This window comes from Lichenostomus cassidix, chromosome 4 (genome assembly GCF_008360975.1).
Source record: "Lichenostomus cassidix isolate B80296 chromosome 4, HeHo_3.0, whole genome shotgun sequence".
NCBI classification, from domain to species: domain Eukaryota; kingdom Metazoa; phylum Chordata; class Aves; order Passeriformes; family Meliphagidae; genus Lichenostomus; species Lichenostomus cassidix.
Window position 1 is genome coordinate 8,093,588 of NC_139484.1, and position 17,676 is coordinate 8,111,263.

Consider the following 17,676-nt stretch of genomic DNA (forward strand, 5'->3'; position numbering starts at 1 on the left):
CTCTGTGTGGTGCTTTGAAGACCTGAGTGCTGCTCCCTGCATGACTTTTGCCCAGTCAGTTGAACCCACGGATGCAAAGGTTAATTGTTATTTTCATACCCACCCGGCATATGTGCACTCAAAGTTCAGCACAGGCAGGCAAAGCTTGGGGAGCTCAAATCTACATGCAGCAGCTTCAGAGCAAGGGTAAATTCACCTTTGTGTCAGGCAGGTTGTGAGGCTACATTAAAATACTTTGTAAAGCATTTGAATATCCCAAGGGGCTGGAAACATGCAAACTTATAAAAATAACTACTGTTTGGGTTCAGCTGGTCAAGTGCACTCTGTGACAGAGCAAGTCCAGTTATCCCTATGGTTATCACTGTGGTTGTGCTTTGACTCCAACCATTACATAACTTATCTATATTTATTGCTAACCTGTGATCCTTGAAGTAGCAAGCAGGCTCTGATCAGCCCAGAGGAAACAATATTGATGTTAGTTTAAAGAACAAAACCTTAAAAAAAAAAAAGGGGGAATCAGACTCTCAGGATTTCTCAATTTTCCAGAAGCTGGAAAGTAAGTTAAACTCTGTTTTCTTTGAGAGATGCACGGTTTGGAAATGTGGGATATTGGGCAAAGCAGCAGAAGGAAACAAGGAGAATCCTAAAAACATGGTTTATGGTGAAATTACCTGACAAGGCTTTGCCAGCTTCCAGGGAGTAAGTGCTTGTCAAAGAATAATCATCAGCACAAAGGAACTGTCCCAGAGGAATGAAATGGGTTTGAGCACTGAACTGTCTCATCTCTGTGAGAACTGAACTATCCAAAATCACTAGTTGTTTTTGAAAAACCTCACCCTTTTTTGTGCAATGAATCAAGCGATGGAATGATGATTTTCCAAGTAGTGTGGAAATCAGTATATACAAACTATTAGGCTGTTCCACCTTACGAGTACATCAACTGTGCTTGTTCCTACAGGCAATAATTAGCTGCCCTTTGAAAAAAAAAATCCAGTATTCTTGAAGAATGTGGCAAAGGAAAAAAGGAAACTAGATGCAGGCTCCTTAATTTCTTTGAGCTTAAATGTAACTTTCCACTGCAGCTGTTAAAGAAGGCAGTTGACCTTAGAAACCACCATCAGTGGAATCACAGGAGTGTCAGCTCGAGTGGAACATCTCCATGACCTCTCAGGACTTTGTGAAGCTGTTCCCACCCTGCTCTTCCTACCAGCAGGAATTTAAATTATTTACTAGGAAAACAAACCCTTCTATTTGAGCTGCACAAGATTCTCTTCCTATCTGTTCCCAGCATGGAGCTTCTCAAAACACTAGGACACAGTTCTGCTTTCATCCAGAACAGTGAAATACGTGTTCACATTTAGCAAATTAAGCACCTCTTTCACCTTACTCAGTGATTAATTCAGAGAGGAGAACTGCAGACACTAAATTAACCTTTTTGCCTGATGTAGTTTTACTAAATAAACAGCTCCACAATGTAATTTTCTCAACCAGAACTGCTATTTTCTGCCGTTTGCTTTGCTATTTGGAACATGTTCTGTTCCAGCTCTATTTCATTTAACTTGGTGACAGTAATATCTTCAGACTGTGTCCCTCACCCTAGGGATCCCACTAGTAAATCCATCATTCTTCCTAGAAAATAGATTACTGGTTGGAAATGCATGTCACAACATGCGAGAACACCAACAGCAGATATAAATGTGCCTCCTCCTTAGCAGCATTCCTAATTTTACCTTTTTAGTATTGGCAGAGTGGTGTCATTGAATACAGGTTTTCTTCCATTTTGCTCTTCCAAAACATCAGAATTCCTTTCTTTTCTCTGTATTTATTAGTTAGCTCATGTTAATTACCTGACTGTGGCTATACTTTACTGTAGTCATCAGTATTTACAATTTCATATTTTGTGTCCTGGGGAGTTGATATCAGCACTGAAGGAGTTTATAACCTTGCAAAATGTATAGTGTTGCTATGATGGTTGTAGATGTGCGTTTTCCAGTGGATAATTTCCACTTTTTCTTGTGGATCAGGATCACATTTGCTGATCTGGGAAAGTCTATCTGAATTATTTCTTCTGGCAAGTAGCAAGAGTGTGTGAGCGAAACGTGCCTGGATGTGGTATCTTAAGATAGAACTATGCTGGAAATGTTCTTGCAGCTGTTCCTTGGGAAACATCTGTGGTGGCGGGCGTGGAAATTTGTGCCTCTCTGTTCACACTGGCACAGAGCAATTTGTCTCGTGAAACAGAAGTATAAATTACTGGGAAATAAGAGGAGGACATAATGCACCAATGGACGTGAAATGACTAAAGGTAGTCATTTCAAAAGCAAGGGGGAAAATGGAATATTCCTTACTGGCACGGGGACAAGATCAGCAGACTCCACAAGACTTCCAGAATTCCAGCTTAGTTATTTTAGAAGGAATAACCAATCCACTAGACTGAATTTTTTCACATTACCAGTTGGAAAAAGCCTTCCATCTGTGATAGTCTGTGTTTGTATTGTCTGATAAAGAGTGGAATATACAGGTGGAAGTGAGCTCTTATTTATAATTAGTGATTATCCCTATGCAAAGTATGTAAGACATTGTCCCAAGATCTCAAGTTTAGCAAAAGACATGCAAGAATTTAAGACAGCCAGTGAAAGGAGAGAAAGGAGTATTTTGTTAGATAATTAAGGGACTTCTCCTCTCTTATAGAAAATGGAATGTTAAATTGGAAAATATGTGTAAAATCATAAAATAAATTTACAAAATCCATTCCCAGTCCTTGTAACTAAATGCTTCCTAGCAAATCATTTTACTCAGCAGTTGCCTAGCTCTACAGGCAGGAAGGTGACTGCTTTTTTCTCTTTTTCTTGGTTTAACTTTTAATAACTAATTTAAATTCCATTTATGCAGAATCCCTGTGATTTTGAAAACGCCTCCTGAAATTATGCGCAACTACCTTTCTAAAAAAAAAACCAACCAACTTTCCAAAGCCTTAAGTACAACACTGCCTAGAATTATCCTGTCAATTAAATAAAAGAACCCACTTAAAATAAGTGACAAAAATACACAGTGAATTAAATGCACCTTCCAGTAACAAGTGATTATTAAAGGAGGCCTCTGAGCAAACTGCTGGTTCTGTGGTCATGCTTCGACAGGCACGAGGCTATTGAAACACACAGCTGCCTTTCAGACAATTTAACTTGCACTGAAGGCAAATTATTGCCATTTGATGTCATTCTCTTGGCTCCTGAAAGATTCCCTGTGCTGCACAGCAGTGGCAATGGGAGCAGAACTGGGGCTGCGCCTCCAGCTGCCGTTCAAATACTGCCTGCAATGTCTGCCTGCAGAAAGTGGGGCTGTGCATCTGCAAGGATTAGCTAAAAAGGGCAGAAAGTTATATTTTAATGGACTGGAAGATGCAGCGTAGATTTCTGACAATAGCTGGAGTGGGAACCAGTGAGGGTTAAGACAAAGGGTACCTGAATCAATCCACCCTCCACAGAAATCAGGAATAATAATTGTAGTCAATGGGCAAGTTCTGAAATGTGTCACAGATTTGGAGTCTTTCCTGTTTCCTTCCTTTTTCTCAGTGACCAGACAGTGAAGTTTTAACAACGTGGGGCAGCTACAACCCATGAGCAACTAAAACTGCAGATATTCTTACTGTGGCCCTTGTGAAGTCACCAGGAGTGCCTTCCTTTGCCCTTATGTGAGGGTTTGCACTGGAGGTAAGGCTCCTCCTTCCTGTTCTCATGCCACAGCCATTTTCAAAGAGATATTTGATGATATTAAGAAAAACAGGCTGCATTGGACACTTCCTGTTAGCTCCTGAGTGCTTTCCAGATCTTTCCAGCTCTGTGTGTGGAGAGAGGCCTCCATGACAACACAGGCAGAGCATCAGGTTCAGCACAGAGCCAGCTCACTCTGCAGCCTTTTCCTCCTGCTCTGTCACTATCAGGGATCTTGGAATCTGTGATTCCTGTACATGGGCTCGCTCAGAACTGTGAAAGAATAGGCAGGAGCCTGTCCCTGGTGTTATTTCTGGAACAGAATCCTTTTGTGTCAGTGAAAAGTCTCAGTGAAGACTTGGAATTTCCTTCAAGAATCAGGGTTTTAGCACCACATGCAATTTAATTTTCAGCTGTGTTTTACAAGTTTTATGACAGCTACTGGGAATAAGAACATTTTCTAGGAAAAATCTGTTTCCCAGTAGATTTTTGGACTTACCTCTTTCAGTAAACTCATCTTAGGAGTCTTGTCCCAGGACTGTGGTGCAGCTGTGCTGGTAGAGGGGTTCTTATATAAATAAGGCAGCTTTTATTTTCAGTAAGGAAAGTATGTGGTATCAGTACATGGTAGATTTATTTAAATTAAAACATAGATTCTGTCCTAAACTTACTAAGTATGTGGTATCAGTACATGGTAGATTTATTTAAATTAAAACATAGATTCTGTCCTAAACTTACTAAGTTTCTGTTGATTTGCGTTTGGGTCTTGTCAGCTCAAAATACTTTCTGCTCTAGGTTTCCTGGGCAAACACGCTGGGTTTCTTTTTTCTGCCCCCTCCCTTCCTTATTCCAGCAGCTGTTTGGAACTCGGGCGTGGTCTCTGGGAGACACAACTGTCACCAGTCTCTCTAGATTTGTCCATTGAATCTTCCCCAACACCAACCTCCTATTTAAATCATCCCTTATCGGGATGCCTTGCTCTCCTTTGGTCTCAGGCAGCAAGTGATAAATCTGAATAAATTAATTTATTTATGAATGCTGAACTTGACTTCCAGGATCACCAGGTGAGAGGTGTGGAATTACACTCTTCTGGGCAGACAGGAGCTGTACTGGTGGGGACATTGCTCCCATGGCTACTGGAGGATCAAATGCCACTTTCCTTCAGGGGCTGCTGTCAGGGGAACAAGGTTTAAACTCTGACAGATTTATGAATCATTTCACCTCCTACACTTGCTCCCTCCCAAAGGGCCTGGTGAGGGGAAGCCCATGCAAAGCTTTTGATAGCTTTTATCCCCAAGGCACTGATCCAGTTGCTCTTAAAGCAACAGAATCTGTAAATTATTTCTCAGTGTGTGTACATACGGTGCCTTTTCTATTATGTGTATTTTGTATAAAAATGCAACTCTGTGACTTCTGCCTTCCAGTTGTCAGCACCGCTGCTCTCCTCCATCCTGGAGTAATAGGCCAGCAATGGAGCATTTAGATTAACTAGTGGCTGTAAATCATGTGGAGCTCTTTGGTTAAGTGGTTCCAGGGAGCTGTTGTTCCAAGTGACTCCTGTTTTTCTTCCGTGGGTGTCCAGAGTGGGCAGACAGCTTGTGTCTAGAGGGTTAATTACTCTGTGCCCCTTAATCACAAAGGTTTGTAATCCTATTTCGGTGTGGAAATCCACATGCCACAAGGCCCAATCAACACCTCTGGTATCATCCCCTCCCAGTCAATACACAGCTATTAGCCATCCAGAACCATTCCTGAGGAACTGCTCTGCAGGCATGCCTGGACAAGTTTGGCCAGGCCATATTGGAAGATAGTTTAGCAAGGCTGGTTAAAATAATCCCTGTTTAATAGGACATGCATCTTTGGGTTCCCAAAGAAGGTCAGGAAGGAACTGCTGCTCTGTAAAGCACAGCATGTTACAGAAGAGATAAACTGTATTTCCTCAGAATGCTGGAAACACTTGTCATTCTCCCCCCCCTTCCCCCCCACATTCACACATCCCAAATAAATGCCACATTGAAAGAAAATTATTCCTTGCATAAGGGAAAAAATAGAAAACAACAACAGATTTTGTTCCCTGACCTCACCATGACTCCTCCTATGCCCACAACGTGCCATTGTTCTGCCAGGTCAAGACAGCACAGGGAGCAGACTAATTTTCCCTGTTTTTAATCCCAAAGCTGCAGTCCATCACCTCTATTAAGGATTCTTGGGATTTGGTGGTTTTTTTCGTGATCCTACTGAGCTGTTTACAACAAGTGAGTTAATTACTGAGGAACAAAGATGGGGCAGGGATCCCTCTCTCCTAACTTGGGAAATGAGCCATGCTCTGATAAGAGATTTTCCCCCCCCAGGCTACATGAGATATGAAGGATGATTTTTCAGAGTGTTCTATTAGGTTGAAATTAGTAAAGAGAAAGGAATTTATGTGTTCAAGCAGGTATCTGAATTGACATTTTTTGGAGCTGTGCTTACATACTCTGTGCTTCATACTCTGTGCTTACAAAATGAACCTTTTTTTTTGTCCTTTTAGACAAACCAGAACATATATTCCCCTATGTGCTTTCCTACAGCAGTTGGAGGAGGAAGAACCTCCGTACTTCATCCCTGTGAAGGCAAAGATACACTTTGGAATGTGGGGAAGAAAAGAAGGGAGCAACTGCTTAGAGGATTTGAACACCAGAGAGTGGAGCTGAGAGACTCATCCAGTAAACATTACCTGAGTGATGTCACTGCATGGAGCTGATTTGAAGTTGGTTCCATTCACAGCAATCGTTCAAACTGGAGCAGATCCACAGCTTCCACCTTACAGTCTAATACAGCTTTTATCCTCCCCAAAAATCAGTCAGTGTGCCAGTTTGTTCACCGTGTGATGGGAGCCATGCTCAGGTATATCTGATGGTACCTACAGGAACGCTGGCCCACGTCAGGAGTATCCTGAGGAAAAGCCATGCGTGTTTACAGGGATCTCAGAGCCCTTGGCATCAAAACAAACCTGAGGAAAGTGTTGGCCGTCATCACTGGCATCGCAGACAGGGAGTGTGCCTCGAAATAGAGCTTGGCAGAGCAGCCTTGCTGACGGCTCCATGGAGAAGGCGGATTTACTTTTCCAGCCTGCAACATTTCATAAACATTTTCTGTTTGTTGGAACTGTGGAACATCACCAGATCAAACCCAGCACTAATCTGCCGGAGTCCCCTCCACAGACTTTTGTCTCCAGTGTGTACACACATCCGATTCCTGCAGTTTGGATTTGTCCTGGGACATTTATCCCTTTGTGTTTGTCCACGAGCACGTAGGAACAGCCCCACAGAGCCTGCAGACGATGATTTATTTTGTTTTATCTGGTCTGAGGACTCCCTTAAGCTGAGGAGCCCTTGGATGGCAGCCTCTGACTGAAGGGGTTGATCCACCACCTCGTTCCCGACACACTGGGCCTTGGATTCACTCCACGGGAAGGGAGGTTTGGAGGCGCACATCCCAAAAACACCGCAACATCAGGCTGTACATGAATCTCTCGGTGTGAAGCAGGACACGGAGGGGTTTTTAATCCAGGCGGGTGTTTGGAACCCTCAAGGAGCAGCGTGAAGAGGGTCCCGCAGATACACAGAATTTGACCCGCGGGAGCTGAGCACCCTCAGGCTGCTGCAGTCAGGTGTGCGTTCATCTTTATCCTGTATGCTGTAAGGGGACACGGGAGCGCTGTTGCACTGAGGGTGTCCATCGCCCCCCCCCCCCCCTTCCCCCCGTCGCCTCAGGGCGCGCGCGCGCTGCCTCGTCACGGTTGCCAGGGCCCGGAGCAGTGGGCGGGGCGGAGGTAGAACTCGTCTGGCCAATCAGGACAAACCCCGCCTCGGCCGGCGGCCAATCGCGGCAGGTAAACAACACGCCCCCCACGGGGCGGGGAGGGGGCTGTGCTAGAGGAGCCGCCGGCCAATCAGCGCCCGGGAAGCGCGGGCCAATCCGGGCGCGGGAGGCTTTGGGCGGTCTTTTCAAAACGGGTGAGGCGCCGCTGGCGTCCCTTTAAAGGCGTGATGCGTCCCTCGCTGTGTCCCTCCGCGCAGCCTCGTCGTCCCGCCGCAGCAGCGCGATGCCGCCCCGCTCCCCGCCGAGCTGGAGCGCCGCGGGGCGGCCGCGCTTTGTTCGGATCTTGGGGACCACTCGGGGCGCTGTCGGATCGCGCGGCTGGGAGTGGACTATTTAACTTCCGCGCACCGCCTCAGCGGCGGGGATCGCTCCGCGCGGGACAACAAAACCCGTGGGCGGAGACGCGGGGACGCCATCTTGGAGCGGGGCCGGGCGGAGGCGAGAGCAGCCGGGGATGATGCTGTGATGGTGCCGTGACTGTGCCGTGACTCCCCGCGGGGGTCCAGGCCGCCCTGCCTGGATGCGGGGTCAGCGGCCGAGCCCACCCCCGTCCGCGCGGTGACGGGAGCCGGGCTCGCCTCCCCCTCCCCGAGCGCTGAGGGCCGCGGGGGGGGCCCGGTGTCCCCTCGCCCCCGGTTTGCGGGGCCCCTTTGTTTCCCTGCTGCGGAGGGGAAGGAGGCGGAGGAAAGGGAAGATGAGCAGCGAGGCGCTGTGGCTTTTCAAGCAGCTGAACCTCCATCTGGAGCTGGAGGGGCGGTTCCAGCCCCGCGAGAAGGGGCTCAGCCTCATCGAGGGTGCCGCCGAGGTGGGTGAGGGCTGCGGGGGAATCCTCAGGGCAGAAGGAAAATTCCAGCTGATAGCTGGAAAAGTTAATTCTTTTCTCTGCGAAAAAACAAGCTGCGAAAAGTTAATCCTTTTATCTGTATGCGCCGCTTGCCTTTTGTTTTAATTCTAGCTTCTTCTGTAGGTATTAACGTTACATTATCCAAACGCTGCCACCCACAGGGCAGGCAAAATATTCAGGCGTTTAGTATTGTTTAAACTTAGAGTGAGCACAGAACCAAGAGGTTCTGTATTGTTTCCGTCAGGGTAGCTTCCTGCTACTGGTGGGGAGGTGAAATGTCAAGCAGGCACGTAACAAAGAGGGAAACCACCAGTTTCTCATTGGTGAGGTCTGGGGAAATGAGCCCAGAAACACTCAGTGCTGAGCAGCCAAATGTAAGTTGACCATAAACATCTCCGCGTTAACGACCAAAGTTCCTCGCTGAGCTCAAGGCAGGCTTATTATGTTCCTTTGGATGTTTGTGAGTTCAGTGAGAAGGGCCTTAATGTTTAACAAAAAAAAAAAAAAGCCCAACCCTGAGATGAGTCTGCTTGTTTGTTTTGAAAGCAGAGCTGTTGTTGCTTAAATATTGACATGCAAGGCAGAGAGCTGTGTGGTCATCTCTAAGGTCGGGAGTCACTGTGTGTGCCTGCACTTGGTAACTTAGTTAAGTTTGAAATGTGTCTTCAAGTAAGCAAGTGGAGAGTAGGAAATGTGGTTGTGCTGGCTATTGCCCCAGCAACACTTATCTCTGGACCCTGGGTGTGATTTGAGTCCTAAGTGTCAAAATTCATTATATTTTTTAATTTAAGTGAAATAAAGTATTTAAGGGGAAAAACTGCTGCTTCTTGATTTAAATAAAAGATTTAGGGAGTGAGTCACAGTGATTGCTGGTGCCACAGAATAATTCTGACTTTGCCTCTCTTGCTGTAGAATGAAAACACACTCTGTCCAAGACAAAGGAATGCCAAGGTGGAAGATCTTTGGAGTCTGACCAACTTCTTTGGATTTGCAACTGAAACGTTTGTTTTGGCTGTCAACATTCTGGACAGATTCTTGGCTCTTATGAAGGTACAAGTGTGGCTGTTGATTCATTCTGTCCTTTCAGCAACAGCTCTGAGGTCTCTTTTGTGAACCTGGAATTGAGTGCAGTTTCTTTTACCTCTAAAGACAAGTAGCAGCTTGATTTATTTCCTGTAATAAATCTGTAACCGTCACCATGTAATTGTCTAAGAAAGGAGGAATTAAGGAAAACAAACCAGTTAGCGTTACAGACTGTCTTTGGGTACTGTGCTAAAGCTTAGCTTAGCCTTGGGGCTGATACCAAGTGATCGTTTCCTGGTTGTTTTTATCGTGTTTGTGCTGCTTTAAGGCAGGAAGCTTGGGCCTAAACCAGTTCCTCGTTATTAGATCAGCAGAAAAAACGAAGTTGCATCAGTTCTCTGGTGTGACTGTCCTTGAAGTGGCACAAAATGTGACGGTGGTAGAGAGGAGAGAAGAGCAGGGGCAGGAACAAGCTGTGGAGGGATGGGGCTGCCTGGAACAGGCTCAGACTGGATTTGTGTGGGCTGTGAGGGTGGGTGAGCACTGCCGCATGGAGGAGTGGGGAATTGCACTTCCCACCGCGATTTATTTGTGCTGTGATGGGAAGCTACGTGAGGAAAGGCTGCTCAGCTGTCGAACTTCACTTCCTCACCCCCTGCAGATGGGTGCTGGTTTGTGAACTCTGCCAGCTGGGGTTTGCTGCAGCTGAAGTGATGGAACTGGTTATGTCTGGGGGAGGTGTGGGAGCTGGCTGACCCCAGGTTTAGTGGAGATCAGCAAGTCTTTGGCTGTTGAACTGTGGGTATTGCAAACACAGTTGCTGTTTAAGCACAGTATTTTGGCAGGGGGGAAGTATTCATGGTGCTTGCTCTTGCTTTTAGGTGAAACCGAAGCATTTGTCTTGCATTGGAGTTTGCTGCATCCAGCTGGCCGCCCGCGTTGTGGAGGAGGAATGCAATATCCCATCTGCTCATGAGATCATCCGGATTAGCCAATGTAAATGCACTGTGTCCGACCTGAAACGGATGGAAAAGATAATTTCAGAAAAGTTGCACTTTGAATTTAAAGCTACTACTGCCTTAACCTTCTTGCACTTGTACCATACTATTGTACTCTGTCATACCTCAGAAAGGTGAGTTGGTGGTGTTTGCTGCGCCCTTTTTAATTCCCTCATAAATGACTGCAGCCTTGGCTGTAGAGGAGGCAGCTCCTCAGTTTTTGCTTCCTGATGAGGGAATGCTTGTTGATCCAGACCCTTCTTCTCTTGGATGTCTCGCAGGAAAGAAGTATTGAATCTGGACAAGTTGGAAGCACAGCTAAAAGCTTGCAACTGCCGTCTAGTCTTCTCTAAAGCAAAAGTGAGTAGAAGCAGTTGTTTGTAACTTCTGGGTAGGTTTGTGATTCCTGTAATGCTGAGTGCTGTTTTCTTGCCCTTTTAGCCATCTGTCCTGGCCTTGTGCCTTCTCACTCTGGAAGTTCAGACATTGAAATCTGTTGAGCTATTGGAGATCCTTCTGCGTGTTCAAAAGCATTCAAAGGTGAGTATTTTCAGGGGATTGTTTTTCCAGTTGTTTGGACTGACGCTGTTAATGATGGGTGATGTTACATTTAGGGAACCCCTTTGAATGGGTCCCTGAATGTGTCCTTATAGGTTCTGTTTGGCATCAGCTGAAAGAGGCAATTAGAAAACTTAAATGTATAAAATCAGAAGAATTGCTGACCCAGTGCATGTACAATGCACGCTTTAACAGCCATCTGATTGAACTTGTACAGCTCTAGCTGTGTGTTCTGGAGAAACTTCTAGTCTATTCTGTGACTGCTGGGCTCGTTATTCCTTTTCCCTGAATAATTGCTCCTGAGGGAATGGCTGGATATCAGGAAAAGGTTCTTCCCCCAGATGGAGGTCAGGCACTAAACAGGCTCTCCAGGGAATGGTCACAGTATGGAGCCTGACACAGCTCAAGGAGCATTTGGACAATGCCCTCAGGCACAGGATGAGATTGTTGGGATTGTCCTGTGCAGGGCCAGGAGTTGAGCTTCTAGCTCAGGATATCCTATGAACTAAAATAGGATTCATAGCCTCTAGCTGCGTGCTGCCTTAGCTGATGGCCTAGAAGAAGCTGTTTGCTCTTAGAGTCAGATTGAACAACTCCAGTTTCTTAAGGGATGGAAGTAGTTCCTTAAAGTACAATATAATTCTATTTTTAAATGGTGTTTTAAACTGTTTTTCTGCCATTTTAAAGTAGTTTAAAAATTATTGCTTCAATTTGAAAATGAAAAAAAAAAAATTTAAAATTGAATAACCTTTGTTTCATTTCTCTCGTGGGAGTGAAAATGAAAATGTTAACAAGGACAGGCAAACTGTCAACCTAACTCCACCTCAAACAGGAACTTGTCTGGGAGGTGTGTAGGAGTTGGTAGTTCACCTTCAAAAGCAACTTTGACAAAGGTATCACAGTTATGACTCACTTCTGTCTTGAATGATGTTTTTTCCAGGTCTTTTCCAAGAAGGTAGAATGGAGGGAGGAGTTCTTTTTAAAGGCTGTGTGTAACAGACTAAGTAACTTCTGAGGTTTTTTTTCTTTTCAGATAAGTGATAGTGACCTACTTTACTGGAGGGAGCTGGTCTCTAAATGCCTGGCAGATTATTCTTCTCCTGAATGCTGCAAGCCTGATCACAAAAAACTTGTTTGGATTGTTTCAAGGCGTACAGCCCAAAACCTACAAAACAGTTACTACAGTGTTCCGGAGTTGCCAACGATCCCTGAGGGTGGATGTTTCAATGGAAGCGAGAGGTTGGTAACACTTAGCTGCTTAATTTGTTGGGAATTCTCCTTTTCCTCTAGTGGTCATGGCAACTCCATATAACTAGGCTTAATCACTGCTAGTCAGGAAAAAAACAAGTGCCAGCTCTGAGAATACTGATGGGTTTGGAATATGTCTTCAGTAATGGAAAGAAGAGGGGAACTGTCATTGTGGTGTTCAGAAGTCTTTGGCAGGGTGTGGGGAGGCAACTGTCGTTTTTAAAGCAGGAAGGCTTGCAAAGGTTTTCAGTCTCCTGAAGGAATTCATGTTTGGTGTCTGGAACCCTGGCTTCTTGATTGGTAGGATGTTGTTGGCATCAGGAAAATTGTGCCTTGTTGGGATTTCAGCCTTAGGAGCCTTAAGGAGCTTTAAGCTGAGGAGCGTTTAGATGTGGGATGTTGCTATTAGGAACAGAAAAGTGTGCAAGAAAGCTCAGGGTTCAGGAGTACTTTGCCACTTTGAAGGGCTTGTGCTTTGTTAAAATTACCTTTCCCACTGTTCCTTCTAGTGAAGACTCCTGTGAAGACATGAGCAGCGGGGAAGAAAGCCTTAGCAGTTCTCTTCCGAGTGATCTGGAAGGCACCTTCTTCTTTGAACTCAACCCTAAACCCAAGTGGCAAACTCTCAGCTGTCAATCTTAGCACTGAGTCTGGATTGTATTAGGTTGAGGTTTTGAATGCACCATAGAGTCTTTTGGCAATAATAAATGAGGTGGTAACCTGTAAACTGTATTAAGGCAAAACTTGCTGTGGTGTATCAATGCTTTGAATGCCTGCCTTGGTTATTTTGTTGTTGTAATTTTAAGGAATTAAAAAAACAACATTCTTTCAGGTCCCCAGATCAGCAAAAAAAAAAAAAAAAGCTGTTGTATAGTTCTGTTGTCAACAGCCATGAATGTAGTCCTGTACCTGGTGGTCCAAAACCCTCAGCAGCTCAACACCTGAGCTGATCTCAGGGCCTTGCCTGAGATGAGAAGCATGGAGCAAGAGTGAGAAGCTTTCCTGAGATTTAAATGGGAAGCTCTTGGTAAATGGAAGAAATTTGCTTCGTGGGGACAGTCAAGCAAGGGAGAGGCCAAGAGGAGCTGTGCAGTTGTTCTGGGATGTTCTCGGGATTCAACATGACAGAATCCCAAGCTTGGCTTGAATTCAGTGTTGACCCTGCTTTGAGCAGGAGACTGGACTGCAGTCCTTCTTGAAAGCACCTCCATTCCTTTGGATCCACTTTGGATTAGATCCAAGTGGCTGAGTAGGTTTTGTGGAACAGTGTGTGTACATAGCGCCAGGCTGGAATGATTTACTCTCCAAGGGGCCGAATACTGAAACTGCTTTTCCTTTTCAGCAGGGTCTTGAGTTGTGTACTCCAAGTAGCAATTTTTCAAGCTTGGCTTTTATAAACTTCAGGGATTCCTATTTCACACCAGGAGTATGTGGTAAGCAGGAGGTTTCTAGTCAATATAGTTTTCACTATGAGATAGTATAAATTGTGTGCCCAGGAGTAATTTCATGTTTTCTTTAGTACAGATGTTTTTACACTGAAATTCACATTGTATACTTCAGTGTGTTTCAAATCTTAACATGTCAGTCCATGCTATTAGCTTAGACTTCTTAACATGGTAAACCTTTCTAAGTCTACATTCCTTTGAATATTTAACCCTTGTAGTTGTTTTTCAATATATTCATGTTATTGATTGAGTCATAATCAGACTTGTTTGCATGCTGATGTAAAGCAGTTAGTGCAGGAGAAGTTGAAATTATGCAGTAAAATATCAGGTAAATGTGATGGTGAAGTAGTTAATGTAATGGTTTTTCTTCTGAACTTTGTTATCAAAGCACAAATTCTGGTCTAATTGTTTCTCCCTGGTGAGGACATGGCTAAAGCAGACTAAACTAGCTCAGAGTAACGGTGTGAGGTGTGGTGGTGCCAAAGTAGAAATGAAGGAGCAAACAAGCTAAAAGCTGTTTTGTAGGTGCAAGCGTTGCTTTAGAAAGGTAAGAGTGATGCTGTAAGTCCGTAACTTATGATTTCAGTTTTCTAAAAACACACAAAAGTTTACAAAAAATGTATATGAAAATGTAAATTAAAAAAAAATGTACAGAAAAAAAATTTAAAACAAAAAACCAAGCAGAAAATACTGTATTTTTTTACATTGTATGTAACTTTTTGTAGGTCTGTGGCATGTAGATAGTAATTTATTGTGTACTCTGTATGATATAAATACTGTACCTCTGAAGACTTCTTGCTGCAAGTCTCTGCTCACTTCAGGAGTCCTTGGGTAAGGAACCTACTGAGTCTTGTTTCAGTTGAGAACAAAAATAAACCAAGTGCTGTATTTGTTACCTGCTGTGAGTGGCAGTCAGTTCCTTGAAGCTTTTGGCTGCCTTTTTTTGTGCTGTGCAGGGTGTGAGATCCCGCAGCTGGGTTCCAGCTTTCCCAGGAGTTGTGGCAAGAAAAAAGGAGAGAGACTGCCCAGTACTGGATGGGAATCTCACGTCAGCTTTGCTCCTGTTTTAGAGGCTGCTGTAAGGTATCCTGTGCTTATTCTGAGGGTTGTGGTTGGCACATTTGCACGTCCAAAGCTCTCCTGCTAGGGGTTGAGGGTCATTCCAGGTGGATTCCTCTGGGTTCTGGAGCAATTGTCCTTGCTGTCATTGCTGGTGAAACCTGGTCTCAGTTTGTGTCTGCATCTTGTCAGTCCAGAGCACCTGCAGGAACTCATGAAAGGCACGCTTGAGCTCGTGTCCTGCGTGCAAATCCCTCCTGGCTGGTAACTCACAGGTACCACTGAAAGCCCATTGCAGACTGGAGCTGCTCCTCCTGCCAGGGCCTGGTTCTGAGCTTGCAGAGTGGTGGCTGCTTGCTGTCTGCTGCCAGTGCTTTGAACATGAAACACACCCTCAGCTTCCACTTCAGAATGGCTTGAGCTGCCTCAGTGCAGCACCCACCTGGCTCGGGAGTCAGCAGGGGTGCGTGCACTGCGTGGGTGGGTGCAGGTGAAGGTGGCAAGCCACGGGCTGTGTCCTGGGTTTGCACAGCTTGGGAGACTTAAAGCAGCTTGAGGTGTGCCATTCAGTCCCTTTCAAGTTCATCCCACGGCAATAAATGAGCTTGGAACAACATTGTAGGGTTCACTTCTGTGGTTGGAATGGTGTAGGCTCTACTTTGATTTTGCCAGGTCAGGTAGCTGCAGATCCCTTCGAGGAGGTTTGCCTGGCTTCCTCCAAAGAAGGGGGATTTTGGTAGCTGGCTTGTGTTTAATAGCAGAGGCGTTGCACAGCTTTTAAATGCTGTTTGGGGCTTGCCTGTATGTACCACGTGGTGGAACTTGGAAGGCTTGTGGTCTCGGGAGTTTAAATGTGTGCTCATTTTCATAACTGCTCTGTCAGTAAGACTGGTTTGGGTGGGGGTTGAGGGGGCTGAAAGGGAATGTTTTTGTGCAGAAGCTATCCTCTGGAACAGCTCCTAGCTGTATCCAGTTTCTGGGACGTTACTCCCTGTGCTGCTGAACCTATTGGAAGTGTAGTGCCAAAGGTTCACACGGGTTTCTGAGAGGATCTTGAGATGTTATCCTACTGCTCTCCTGTGCCTGGACTGGGCCACAGGGGATCCGTAGTGGAACCACTTCTGTTCCTGGTTTGTCTTTCCATAATTAAATAATTATAGTAATGGCCTTTTAAACAGGAAACTTGACTTCCCCGCCACTTGATGACATATGACAAGTGACACACAGCAATAAATCATTCAGAATAAATCAGTCAGTGTGTTCAGACCCTGGTCTTTAACAGCTCCACTTTTTTTCTGATGGAGCAAGAAGGATGTTCCTGTCGGTCAGTGCACTTTGAGCACCATACAGTCAAGGAGAGAGTAGAACTGAAAGGTCTCAGGCCATTTCTTTGCTTGGACTAACAGGTGAATAAGTTATTCTTGTGATCCCACTTGGCTGTCAGGGCTTTGAAGCTCAGCAAAATGGGAATCAGTGAATACTTGGCACATATTGAGCATTATTTATCTTAAAATACATGTTGCAGCTGTAGGGTGTCACATGGCTGTGCTTCATGGTGTAAGCCTGTGGCTGGTGTAGTACATCTCCTGAAAGCAGTAAGTTGCCATAACAACTGAATGAAATCAATTAGAGTAATAAGCAATTAAAATCTCATCCTTAGTGTTGCATAAACATAGCATTTTGCTCATGAATTATTGGTGAGCTTGCCTCTAGACCTGTACGTTCTGGTTCTGATTTGCAATCTCAACCATTTTTGAATTAATGAAGCATTTAATTTCTCCTTCAAAGAGTGCTGGTGGGGGGTTTTTTGGCTGTGGCAAGTAGGTTCTTCATCAGAGATGTGAACACTGTTCAGCATCTAAATGGAGGAAATGTTTGTGATGGGATTTCCAGAGTGCTCTGCACTGGCTTTATTCCCACCCAGTGAAGTCAAAGAGAAGAGTTACCCTATGGTCTAGGGAAATTTTGTCCTGGGCCTAGAATGGCAAAGGCAACTCCTTCCTCTGTCACACACTTCCTCCTTGACTTTCTATGTATTCCTGAACCTCTCGTTTTCTTTGTTCTCATTGGTAGAACAAAGCCAGGAATAGCTGCTTGCCGTGGTTAAGGATAAATCAGCTCAAACCAGGGAATGACAGAGCTGTTGGGGAAAGGTGGGATGTGTGAGGGCCCGTGAGGAAGCAGGGGTTGCCGACTGTTGGCTTTGCAAGAGCCTGTAGCCTTGTTCAAGGATTTTGTGTGGCTATGGGTCAGAAGTTTCAAAGGTCAGAGTGCAATTTATAATCCCAAGTCTCTGGGGAACTTTGGAAAATATGTCTGCAGTCTAAATAGCGGTTTTGTCACGTACAGTGGCTGAGTCAGGGATTTAGGAAGCCTTTGGCATCCAGAGCTCAATGATTAACTCTCTTAGGGAGCAAAAAGACTGGAGGTGATCCCTGGCTTTCTCCTGGCAGGATGACAGAAGCCAGGGCTGGTCGTCTGAGGGTTTGTGCTGCAGATGATTCGAAGTTGGGTGTGGTGTCTGTGCCAGCTCTTAGCCCAAGATATTGGCACAGTGCATCCACAGGTTATCTGTGTGGTGCGTTGTTCTTTCCTAAGCTTTTATTGTTCCATTACATGTAATCCTGCCACCTTTATCCTGCCTGAGCATTGGGAAAAGCCGCACACTCAATGCTGTAAACGCTGCGTGAGCTGTGTGTATCAGTTGAGAAATACAACGTTGCTCCCGTGAAAGAATTTGTATTTGTTCTGTCCTCAGGATGTGCACTTGTATTGGTTACCTCCACAGCCTCCCACTGCCATTGGAATAGCTGTTGGAGTATTCTTACAAGCCCAAGTTGGGGATTCACTCTTGCAGTGTCTGATTCCACACTGATTCTCAGGGTGTTTTCTTTGACACCAAGCAGGTGATGATGTATTCTCCTCTG

At 45.2% G+C, this 17,676-nt stretch overlaps 1 protein-coding gene across 1 annotated transcript; it reads left to right on the forward strand.

Moving 5' to 3' along the window:
- Positions 1–7,976: 7,976 nt before the first annotated feature.
- On the forward strand, positions 7,977–14,585 carry CCNG2 (cyclin G2). Its single transcript, XM_085057772.1, has 7 exons — positions 7,977–8,379; positions 9,331–9,468; positions 10,323–10,573; positions 10,721–10,799; positions 10,881–10,979; positions 12,031–12,236; positions 12,755–14,585. Exons 1-7 carry the CDS (start codon positions 8,269–8,271, stop codon positions 12,885–12,887), a joined length of 1,017 nt encoding a protein of 338 aa, XP_084913898.1. The 5' UTR covers positions 7,977–8,268; the 3' UTR covers positions 12,888–14,585.
- Positions 14,586–17,676: the final 3,091 nt, after the last annotated feature.

Coding starts and splice junctions, on each gene's coding strand:
- CCNG2 (XM_085057772.1), top strand. CDS start 8,269: ATGAGCAGCGAGGCGCTGTGGCTTTTCAAGCAGCTGAACCTCCATCTG. Junction 8,380..9,330: donor TCATCGAGGGTGCCGCCGAG/GTGGGTGAGGGC, acceptor CTCTTGCTGTAG/AATGAAAACACACTCTGTCC. Junction 10,980..12,030: donor GTGTTCAAAAGCATTCAAAG/GTGAGTATTTTC, acceptor TTTTCTTTTCAG/ATAAGTGATAGTGACCTACT.